Genomic DNA, 12,142 nt, shown 5'->3' with positions numbered 1-12,142 from the left:
ATTAATTACATATAAATTATATCAAATTCTAGAACAGCGGTTCTCAAACTTCTTAATGCCACGTTCCTCATGTTGTGGTGACCCCCAACCATAACATTATTTTTGTTGCTACTCTATAATGTAATTTTGCTACTGTTATGAATCGTAATGTAAATATCTGATATGCAGGATGTATTTTTATTGTTATAAATTGAACATAATTAAAGCATAGTGATTAATCATAAAAACAACATGTAATTATAACCCACTAAAAAATGAAAATGCCCACGTCGCCAAGCAAAACCGGTAATAATAATTAAAAAAATATCTTCGTCCAAAGATATTACAGGGATCAAGAGTTTTTTCTATGATTGTTCAGCGGCTGCCAGGGAGTTAGCTGGGGGTAAAAAGCCCTACTCGTGCAACCAAGTAGCATTAATAACCGGGTCTCTTCCCAATAGGAAAAACAGTGACTGGTGCAGTAAATGTATAGAGTCCCATCTTGCTCGCCTGTAGATTCACAGCCCCCCAAAAAGGAAAGAGACATGTACAAACCGGGACTACAGACTTGGCTTCTTCCCCCGCCCCACTACACACATTTTCTCTTGCTGCAGCTTAGAGTGGTGCTCAATTCCACCTTGTGCAGCTTTATCCTTCATCAGCTCTTTTCTAAGCCAACCATAGGCTGTATCCAATGCTCCGTCATGCTAAAACCCCGCCCCTCGGCTCTGATTAGCTTGGAACTCAATAACCGTGTGCAGTGAGAAGCTCCAAATCTGACCTCATTCCAATGTACACAAACTTTTTAAAATGGCCAGAAGTGCACCTGAGATTTCTGCCCCCTCCCCCCACACACATATAGACTCCCTATTTTTTTTTACATTTGCGTTTCTCCTCCTACTTCCCTGCATGTGCGCTTGTGTGTGTATTTGTGGGTGTGCACACGTGTGTGTGCGTGTATGAAAGAGTGCGACACAGCACACTTTAGAGTCTAAATATTTAAGAGTTCCGATGGTCTTAGGCGACCCCTGTGAAAAGGTTGTTCGACCCCAAAGGGGTCGCGACCCACAGGTCGAGAACCGCTGTTCTAGAAGATCTCATGAAGTTTCATGTTCAGTCATGTACATGAAAAAAGATTTGTGAATTTTCAATATTTCCAATATTTCTGCATAAGTATGATCTTAAAAGGTGTCACCTGTTATTTACATAAGCTCTAAAACTAGATAATGAGAATGCAATTAAGCAAATGAGTCTAAAACATATTTGTTCTGTGATTTATTGAGGAAAATGATCCAAATTATCAATGCACATGAAAATTAGAATTATATGACAATTAGAGTGTTTTGATCAATGGGATAATAATCAGGTTTGAGTGGGGACGTTCTGCCTTATTAAAAGAACAGACTTCTGGGTATTCACTATCAAAATGTGATCTTCACAACATAGGTATGTAGAAGTATGTCATGGCTTAAACAAGATTTCTGAAAATGTCTGAAAACCAAATTGTTGATGTTCACCAGGCTGGGAAAACATACTTCCAAAGAGTGTGGACTTCACTAGTCCAATATCAGGCAGTTCATGTGCAAATAGAGGCAATCAATGGCATTGTTATCCTTTCCAGGAGATCAGTCAAGAACAAGGTTTGTTATACTCCATGAGGTCTCAAAGGAGCCCAGTGTAATGTCTAAGGATTTAAAGGCCTGTCTTGCATTGGTGAATGTCTGTGTTTAAGAAACTACCATCAGAAGAACACTGAACAACAACAATCCTGGCAGTTTTGCAGTTTTCAAAACACCACCTAGATAAGTCGAAGGCTGTTGAAACAATATTCTGTGGACAGATAAGACCAAAGTAGACTTGTAGTTTGAATGAAAAGCTTTGTTTGTTGAAAAACAAACACTGTATTCCAGCATAATAATCTTATCCCAGCTGTGAAACATGGTGTTAGGATCTTGGTTTGGTCCTGCTTTGCTATTAGGATCAGGAATGCTTGCCATCATTGATGGAGCTATACATTCTGAATTATGTCAACAAATTCAGGGTAAACTATGTCTGTGAAAACTTGAAGATCAAGACAAGGGGATCATACAGCAAGACAGTGATCCAAAACACACAAGTTTTATACACAAAGAATGGTTAAAGTAGAAAAAACTGTTTTGGAATGTCCAAAATCTGCTATAATCCTATAGAAATGTGGAAGGATCTGAGGTAGATGTTTCATGCACAGAAGCTCACCAACATCCCAAAATTGAATCTCTTCTATAGGGAGGAATGAACTAAGAGTCCTCCAAGCGAAGATTGTAGGAAACCTTTAGTTGGAATTACTTCTGTGATCTCAAGAAGATCACACTACTGTATTTTTCGGACTATAAGACGCACCAGAGTATAAGACGCACTATGATTTTGAAGAGGTAATTTTTTTAAAAAAAGTTTTTTCACTCTGCAGGACTCCCAAACCCTTTGCACACCTCATTTCTTTCAAAATTATAGGGCATGCAGAGATTTGGGAAGCTTGTAGAGTGCTCCTGGGGGCTGCCCCCCCAAAACAAGCAAAAAACAGCCCATTTTTTGCAAAAAAAGGGGAGGCATGCAGAGTTTTTGGTGGCACTTAGAGTGCTCCTGGGGGCTGCAGGGGCAAAAATGAGCAAAAACGGCCCACTTTGCAAGCCTCCCAAACCTTCTGCATGTCCATTTTTGCAAAGGGGGGGGGGGTTCAGTAGGCAAAAATGCTGTATTCAGTGTATAAGATGCACCCAGATTTTCACCCTCTTTTTTGAGGGAAAAAGGTGTGTCTTATACTCTGAAAAATACAGTAGTTACTGAATCCAAAGGTTCATATATTTTGGCACATACAAATTTGTAGCTATGATACGTTTTCATCAATAAATATATTAATAGGTATAATGATTTTGGGTCATTTGTTTAATTGCTTCTCTTTATCTAGTTTCAGGACCTGTGTGAAGAACATATCACCATTTAGGTCATGGAAGTATTCTGTTAAGTTTTCATATTTCTTAACCACTGGGATAAGATTATTAAGTTTTCATATTTTTTAACGGCTGGATAGTTCAAACATTTGTTTGATTGATTTCCAATAAAAACTGGCATATAACTATTTTGGCCATTGTTAGATAAGGCTGTTACCTAAAGAATACAAGCTTCAACTAAGCTGTTCAATAAGCCTAGTTATGCCTCATCAGCATTTCTAGATTGCAGTGTTTAGGTGCTTATGAAATAATATTTTTCACAATAGAAGGTCTTAAAAGATTAACGAAACATGTTTGTTTTAGGTTTTATTTAATCCTTTTGATGATATAATTCCAAGGACGACTAAAAAGCTGAAGAATGAGAAACCAGTGGAAGAAGTTGAGAAGGCAAAATCAAAGGGCACAAAGTAAAAATAGCATATTTATTTATTTTTGGGAAACAGTTATATTTTTCTACATACATATTAGGATTTGATTCATGCCTTGACACTGAATTATATACAAATAGTTGTGCAAAAGATAAGGAACAGGATCCAGTTGTAAGCTTTCTTGAGTGGAACATTGCACCCTGATAAGGTAAGTGTCAGGATCCTAAGTAACAACGAAAGAAGACTCCGAGGCTTGAAGTTCTTCAAAGTTTCATTTTATTAGAGATTTCATATTGGCGCAACTGGGAAAATCCGAATATGAAAAGCCAAATGAAAATCCAAGCCCCTGCCCAGCACCACATGTCCGTCACATAGCCAATCAGGAACCGTCCCAATTGGAGATGCCTCCCAGTTATACTCCTCCAGGTGCAGGACAAGATGTCCTTGCTCTCTGAGAAAGGAATGTTTTCATGACTATATATCTCCCATATTCCATAAAATCACCCCTCCCATTTTCCCACAGAATTGAATGTGGCAGGCCTAAAGGCCCAATGCAAAAAATGGCTTCCGGGCCTGACAGTACGTCATGCTGTAGTGTCTTATGCATTCTCAGACTGTGTTTTAATAAAGATTTTAAGGATACTTGACAAAGTGCAGCAAGAAGGCAACCTATTGCAGAGGTTGGCTAGGATTATATGAGATTTCAATAGGAAAATTTAATTCTGTAGACTTTTGAAGTGGCAATAATGTTCAAAAGAATTCTGGGTTTTTATGTGTTCTACTGTTCAATGAAGGTGCCTCTTTTTTCTATTTGAAGAAATTTTAGCCTGCTTTCATTTGGAGAAGAAGCTGAGGAGGAAGAAGTAGAAGTCAACAGAGTTAGTCAGGTATAATTTCAAGCTAACTACCTATATATTTCTGTGAATCTCTTTAATTTTCAGCATTGTGAAATTATCCAGATTTGTCCAGATTTGCTTATTGCAGAGTTATATTAATAAACTGAATATAAACTGAGGCCCCAGACTATGGATTTAGGTAAAATAATGATAAATAAAAGAAATAATATATCTTGATGGTATACTAGCAAGTCTTACTAGTAGAAATCATACAGATCTAAATCATTCTTGCAGTAAAACATAGGAAATTGTGCTTAATAGCAATAATTTCTCTGAAAGTTTGCAGACATACATCTTCAGCCAAAAGTAAAAAGATGAGAAGGTTTTAGTGAGATTTGTGTTATTTGTATTAAATGCATTTGCCCTCCCTTAATGTCTTACCAGAGCTTACGTTTCTTCTTGGACTTAGCATTGTTCCGAGAAAATTTTGTGCTACTGTTGCCAGGAGTGCTTTTTATCAATCTTGGCAATCAGTTCAACTATTGAATGTATAGAGAGAATGATGGAGGATGGTGGTTTCCAGATTAGTTGCCTTTAACTTGCTTTTTGTTGGTCTCTCTTTGAAAACTGTCTAGCAAATTGAATTGCTATAGGACTGTGCTGGTGAATCTATGGCACGCGTGCCAGAGGTTGCACACAGTGCCCACTTTGGGCACACAAGGTGTTACCAGCTACTCTTCTGGGTTCCATCATACTCATGTGTGCTGGACAGCTGGTCTGGCATGCACGCGCGCCAGCCAGCTGCTCTCTTATGGGTCCCAGGGCTTTGGCGCATGTTTACGTGCATGCTACAGTTTCGGCATTCAGTGCCAAAAGGGTTAACCATTACATCACACTCATACGTGCTGGACAACTGGTCCGGCATGCATGCACGCTAGCCAGCTGCTCTCTTCTGGGTTCCAGTGCTTTGGAGCATGCGTGCGTGCATGCTACAGTTTCGGCATTCAGTGCCAAAAAGGTTAATAACCATTACTGGCATAGGATATAACCGCCAGGCTATTAATAGAGATAAAATAACTGGTTTCTGCTTTCTTTCAATACACAATTGAAAGTAAATAAAGAAATTGAAAGTCCTGGTTACAATTATGAGCCCAAAATAATCTAGCCCCTGGTATCCTGAAGGTTATTTTTGTTATTTAAAATTGTCAATATATCTATGTGCAATATAGGATAAAGGCTTTTTGATTTTTCCCCGTTTCTCTAAAATCCAGTTTCAAAGTCAAATGGCCATTTTGATAATAGAAAAAACACCAAGGTTAGATCTTCCTGCAGAATAAACCCATTTCTTATTTGTAACAAATATAGGTAGCAGATCTTCATAGTTTTATTTGAATGAGCATCTGCAAGCAACACATTACATATAGCAATGTAATTTTAATTGCTTTAATAGTTAGGATGTTGTTTAATGTCTTTGTATAAGTAGCAATGCTCTGTTTTCAAAGAGAAATTTACAAAAGTGAAGAAATGTTTTCATGAACCCATCATTCCATTCTTTTTTAAAAAATTTAGAGCATGAAAGGAAAAAGCAAAAGTAGTCATGATTTACTGAAAGATGATCCACACCTGAGTTCTGTTCCTGCCATTGACAGGTAAATAAACTATACAATACAATACAATACAATAGTAGAGTTGGAAGGGACCTTGGAGATCTTCTAGTCCAACCCCCTGCCTAGGCAGGAAACCCTACACCGTTTCAGAAAAATGGCTATCCAACATCTTCTTAAAGACTTCCAGTGTTGGGACATTCACAACTTCTGGAAGCAAGCTGTTCCACTGATTAATTGTTCAGGAAATTTCTCCTCAGTTCTAAGTTGCTTCTCTTCTTGATTAGTTTCCACCCATTGCTCCTTGTTCTACCCTCAGGTGCCTTGGAGAATAGTTTGACTCCCTCTTCTTTGTGGCAACCCAACTGTAATTAATTCAAAAATAATTATCTTAGTCAAGAAATGTAGAATTTCTATTGGGACAATAGAATATGTGAAATATGTGAAATTTGCCCTATTTGTTACTGCATTGAAAATCAACCTTTTTCACATATTTTAGTACTGCAGCTTTCAGAATTCCCAGCTAGCATGGCCACTAGCCATGTTTGAATTTCTCTACACTTAGGGAGGGCTAGGGTTATAGTTAGGAAGGACTGCCATACATTATTGGGCATTTTCCTATTTGCCAAATATTTTTTGAGGATATCATGCAGCTTTGATCGTAACTCTTGAGCTAAGAGAGCTCCTTTAAACATATATGATACTTATAAAATAGTAATCAGATTGCCTTTGTTTCTGCTGGAAAAATATTCATTAGTTGGGCTAAAGGGTAATAGCAATAGCAGTAGACTTATATACCGCTTCATAGGGCTTTCAGCCCTCTCTAAGCGGTTTACAGAGAGTCAGCATATTGCCCCCAACAATCCGGGTCCTCATTTTACCCACCTCGGAAGGATGGAAGGCTGAGTCAACCCTGAGCCGGTGAGATTTGAACCGCTGAACTGCTGATCTAGCAGTAGCCTGCAGTGCTGCATTTAACCACTGCGCCACCTCGGCTCTTAGGGTACACTAAATAAAATCTTCTATCTAAATCAGAAAAATTCATTTAGATTAATTTTATTTCAGAACTTGCATTATGAAACAATTACTTACATGCTGCATTTTCTTTCAGTGAAAAAGCAAATGAAAGTGATAATTCAGATAAGGTAAGACCTTTACATTCGCTATAATATTCATGGGGCTAATGTCTGTTACCACTACACATCTGGTTACTGTCTCAGCTGCTGCTGAAACATTGGCAGTATTTAATAGTCCTGTTAACAAAAAGGTTTCAGTAAACTAAGTAGGGTAGGGAAATCTTTCTTACCTCATTAGTTCAGTTATAATTTCAGAGATTTGTATGCTGACAGTTCATCTTAGATCTGAGGTAGCTTTTTGTGAATAAACAACAAAACATACAATATCATCACAGATACAGCCCATCTTTTCAATCCTAGGCCCAACTAGCAGTTGTCACGACCATTGACATTTGTGTTGAAAGGTTTTTGGAATAGCACCATCTAAATGCTCTTTTGAAATGACCATACAGAGGTGGTCTGATTTTGGAGGCAAGTTGTTCCAAAGATATTCAACAGAGAAGGCTTGTTCATAGGCACCCGTGTTCTTCATATCTTGAATGCAGAAATGTTTCTGTATCATGTCCTTCTCCACAGCGTGCACTAGTTAGTTAATTAGATTCTGTATGGAACAAATATAGTAGTCTCCGAGGTAATGAAAACCTAAGTTTAAGGAGCAATTATAAATAAATATAAATTGTCACCTTGAATTGTACCCAGAAGCCTCCTGGATTTGGAATTAGAAGGATTTTGCACAGCAGTACCTCTTGTTCAGATTCATTCTAAGTCTGTGCCATGGCATACAGTTCTTCATACCCTAGAGGCACTGGTTCCTGGTTCCCAGCACTGGGTTACATCCTCAATCTGTTTAATCTTATCTAGTTCCTCATTGATTTGCACTGAGATAATCTTTATCCAAGATATTTTGTAATTGACTTTCTCAACAACCTTTTCCCCAAAAAGATCAGATAAGGGAAATGGTTCTCCAAAATAACTGGGTCAAAGGATGAATGACCTCTGGCCATCATTACCCATTTAGAGCCAGTAATATAACTCTTTCTTGTAAAAGAGCCATTCTGTCTCCTAGTTGGGGGACACTCAAATGCAGATTGTAGGGAAAGGAGTTGCAAATTGAGAAAGCCGTTTTCTGAGGGCAGAAAAGCCCAGATTTTGATAACTATGCCAATGTTGTGACACGAGACCTAGCTTTGATAATTCAACCAAGCAAGTTATGTCAACCACGTGATTTCTTTGACTCCATACGTATAAACACTTGACGGAGGAATATTCTGTTGATTTTTCAGCTCAGGATGAAAGCTGATAGAATGTAAAGGGTATATTTATTCTTGCCATCCATCATTGATCCTAGGTTCTAACCAACCATCTTTGGATTATATAGCTGAACTATCTTGTGTAAATGTTTTAGTATCACTCTGGTAGTAGTAGTCCTCTAAGGTGACCCATTTCATTTCCTGTCACGGAATGCAAGATTGATATCAGCTTTCCAAGATAGATAGACAGGAAACAGGACCAGCTGAACTAATTCTACTTTATTGTAAACCTATATTAACAGAATCTTGCAAGTCTGATAATACTAATCTCCCACCATCTCTTTTACAGCCTTATAAATTGGGGAAGTTCCTTTGTGACTTACTTTCTCAATAGTTGTGCAGCTGTAGGCTATGCCATCTTATCTGATCATTCCCTAGGCAGCACCACTTCCACCTCCCCTCCCATGTGACATCATTCCCACAAAGCATTACAGTTTGAGACTAGAGGCTTTCCAGGACCAGGAATTTCAAGTTGCCAACAAAGATGTTTTGATTTTACATTTGGAAATAAAATATATTTACATCACTTTGTTTTTGCACTGAATAATGTTTGGTATTAAACTTTAAAATGTCCCTGGTGGGTAAATTCATGTATACTTTAAAGAGGTGATAAGTATTTAAGGATATAAATAAAATTTAGATTTTTTAACTTCTAGTAAAAAATATAGAATACTTTATTTTAGCTTCTGTAGGGCTCTCAACAAGCAAATTCACTTGACTTCCTTGCCGTTTGAGGACCCACAAGCAAAGAAATGTAATTTCTTTTGGAAATGATACCTCTTTGGACACAGAAATGCATCTTTTGGAGTTGAGAGTGTTGCAATTGCTACTTGCCCACAGCATAATACATGTGCAGGCAGGAGTGGGATCCTACTGGTTTAACAACTGGTTTGCTGCGTGCACGCACACAGTTTACAGAAAACTCACCTTTTGCATTACTGCTGGCAAGAAAAACAGCTGACGTGTGGCAATCCACTCTGCCACGCTGATCAGCTGGGCTTCTGAAAAGGAAATATAGGTGAGTAGGGGTGGGTGGGCAGGTGGGTCTACTTCAAAGTCGGAGTGAACCTTTTCACTCCCAGCAGATAGTCGGAGCTTTCTGTTCGCTCGAACCGGTAGAATCCACCCCTGTGTGCAGGAAAGCTGTGCTGTGACATAGTTTTTAGAGGTCGCTTGTGACAGTGGCACACAATATCTTGAGCATTTTTATCAATTGTGCCAAAAACATATTTCATTTAGGTTCAAACCTAATTATATGAGAGGAAAAAACCCTTAAAAGGGCTCCCTATTATTTTATCCCTCCTTTCATATCTCTATAAATAACTTGCTCTTTTAGAAATATGCTTTTCGAATACATTGGTCACGAGAAATAATCTTTTTTTGGATTGAAACTGAGCAGTTCAGATGTATAAACTAAAATGTATGAATGTTTTAACAACCTGCCCAGGAAGAAGAGGAGGGATATTATGATGAAGATGATGATCTTGATAATGAAGAAAAGAATGAGATGAAAAAACGAGTTATGCAGAAGTTAAAGAAAAATACTGATGTACCTGTTAAAAAAATAACAGAAGGAGAACCAAAGCAGAAGAGTAGCCGTAGGTGAGTAATGCATACCTTGAATTAACTGAGAGGGTAAGTTTCTAAAGGAAACTTTCAAATATGTTATAGTTGTCATTTTAAATAAAATGTTATGATGTATCTAAGCTTTTCATAATTATTTTAAGAGGTCCATTTTGTCACCAAGTATAAATTTAAAAATGTTTAAATAAATATTGAACATAAAAATAAAGCATAGTCTTGTTCTATGTTATAATGGGTTAATTACAGTCTACTCAGCAATTGTCAGGCATGGGAAATGGAAAAAACAATTTCAAGATAAAATTAAAACACTTGTGAATGGCATGTTCTCAAGAGATGGCTTTGGAAAAGCTGGTTCAATTTTCTGTAAATCAAAGCATGTGGCGAGTTGTATGAATAGCAGCAATAGCAATAGCAGTAGACTTATATACCGCTTCATAGGCCTTTCAGGCCTCTCTAAGCGGTTTACAGAGAGTCAGCATATTGCCCCCAACAATCTGGGTCCTCATTTTACCCACCTCGGAAGGATGGAAGGCTGAGTCAACCCTGAGCCGGTGAGATTTGAACCGCTGACCTGCTGATCTAGCAGTAGCCTGCAGTGCTGCATTTAACCACTGCCCCACCTTCAGTGGGAGGTTTTGATGACATTTTGTCAAATGTCTGGTAGCTATCAAAAGTTTTAAAGTTAAATAATCAAAGACAATTTTGAAAGTTAAATACATTATTAGAGTAAGACTTCATATGTGAAGTAATTGCTTTTACAGCAATTCTGATCTAATTTTTATGTTCATTTACAAAAATTGCTCATTTAGTGCTTTACACATGAATCTTGTTTGTTGAGAATTGGGATTCCAGTGAGACAGTGAAATTTGCTTTTTACCTAATAGAAGAAAATGCCAAAATAAATCATTAATATCTGACCATTTATTTTTATACACTGGTCTGCAAAGAAACAGACTTAGTGGCTTTTTCTCCAGGAGATTTGGTTGCAGTCTAGATTGAAAGACTGGATTTTGATTAATCTTTACAAAATAAATTTCTTTTTAAGATCCTGTTTCAAATCCACCTCTTGGTATCCCTTTTACATGTGATGTCATAGAATTATAGCATTGGAAGGGACCTTGAAGATCTTCTGGTCCAAACCATTGCCCAAGGCAGAATTCCTCAACTCCATCTTGGACAAATCTTTGGTTGTCCAATCTTTTCTCCTCAATTAAGGGATTGCACGTTCAAAAAAAATGTGACAAACATAATTTTGTTTCCTGTCACACACACACACTTCTTTTTAGTTGTAGAGACCTACAGTAAAATAGATTTTTCCAATCATAAAACAAATTTTGTAGGTATTCATAAAATATACATTTAAAATGTTGTGAGTGTGAAAAAAATATTAGAACTTGAAATTAGAATCTTCCTTTTTAAGTAATAATCTATCAAAGCTTTTAGTTGGATTGTTGACCTGTAGATGGCGCTCACGTGTCATGTATTTATGGACATCCACTGGCTTCATTTTTTAAAATTTGGTTTAATTTAATTTAAATTACGTTTACTGATTGTTGATATAACAGTCTCAACCTTAAGGATATAACAGTAGAGGCATGCTAATTATGAGCCATAGATTGCAGAATAAAGAATCAATCTTTTTTATGGTTTTCAGTATAAAAATTGTAAAGCTAAACAGTCATTCTACGGAGGTAAATAAAATTCAGTAAACATATGATCATTAATTATGGCATAACCAAACTCTAATGATTGAATCTAATTAATACGCTTTAGCTGATAGTAGATGAAAATTAGTTTTTAATTAAACCGAGACAGCAGATTATTTAGAAGCTATTTTCATTTGTATGTCTCAGTAAAAGAAGCCTTTGAATAATAATTATTATTATTTCTTTCTTCAGTATTTCCAAGTCACATTTTGAAATAAGATGGTTTAAAAATGTGTACATATTTTTAGAAATTGATTGTAAATTGGAGGAAAAACTCCACTGGTTTTACTTCATTTCCTCATAATGACAAGCAATAACTTGCTTTCCAGTAATGCCTCTCTGTAATGGATCAATGTTTGGTCCTTTCCACAAGATGTTTTGTCTCATCTCATAGAATCCATCATACCAAATTCAGTGGAAGTTGATTTTTTCTGATCAATTTAATTTGAAATGGCAGTCTGATGCACCAACCATTCTTGTGGTAGCAGAGTCTATATGCTAACGTGTCTTGTATAAATCAGTATATTCTTTTATCTCTTCTCACTGCCCATTTTAGGGAGAAAAATGTTTGCTTTCCTATTTTTTTTTATATCATGCATCATTTTATTTGTCTCTCTCATGTTTTTCTTTATTTGCCTTTTTGTAAACTAAAAAAGCCTAATGTTTATAGCCATTACCCATATGACTTTGAT

The 12,142-nt window shown here is 36.9% G+C and overlaps 1 protein-coding gene across 1 annotated transcript in view; it reads left to right on the top strand.

The window, feature by feature from the left end:
- The window catches only part of CWC27 (CWC27 spliceosome associated cyclophilin), a 107,698-nt gene that overhangs the window by 7,313 nt on the left and 88,243 nt on the right, over positions 1-12,142 (top strand). The window contains exons 6-10 of the mRNA XM_032213556.1: positions 3,270-3,373; positions 4,152-4,221; positions 5,740-5,819; positions 6,886-6,919; positions 9,608-9,762. Of these exons, the coding sequence (XP_032069447.1) occupies positions 3,270-3,373; positions 4,152-4,221; positions 5,740-5,819; positions 6,886-6,919; positions 9,608-9,762 (443 nt within the window). The remainder of the gene's footprint in view (positions 1-3,269; positions 3,374-4,151; positions 4,222-5,739; positions 5,820-6,885; positions 6,920-9,607; positions 9,763-12,142) is intronic.

This window comes from Thamnophis elegans, chromosome 3 (assembly GCF_009769535.1).
Source record: "Thamnophis elegans isolate rThaEle1 chromosome 3, rThaEle1.pri, whole genome shotgun sequence".
Taxonomy (NCBI): Eukaryota; Metazoa; Chordata; class Lepidosauria; order Squamata; family Colubridae; genus Thamnophis; species Thamnophis elegans.
Note: the sequence above shows the minus strand (reverse complement) of the source record. Positions and strands in the feature narration are given on the sequence as shown.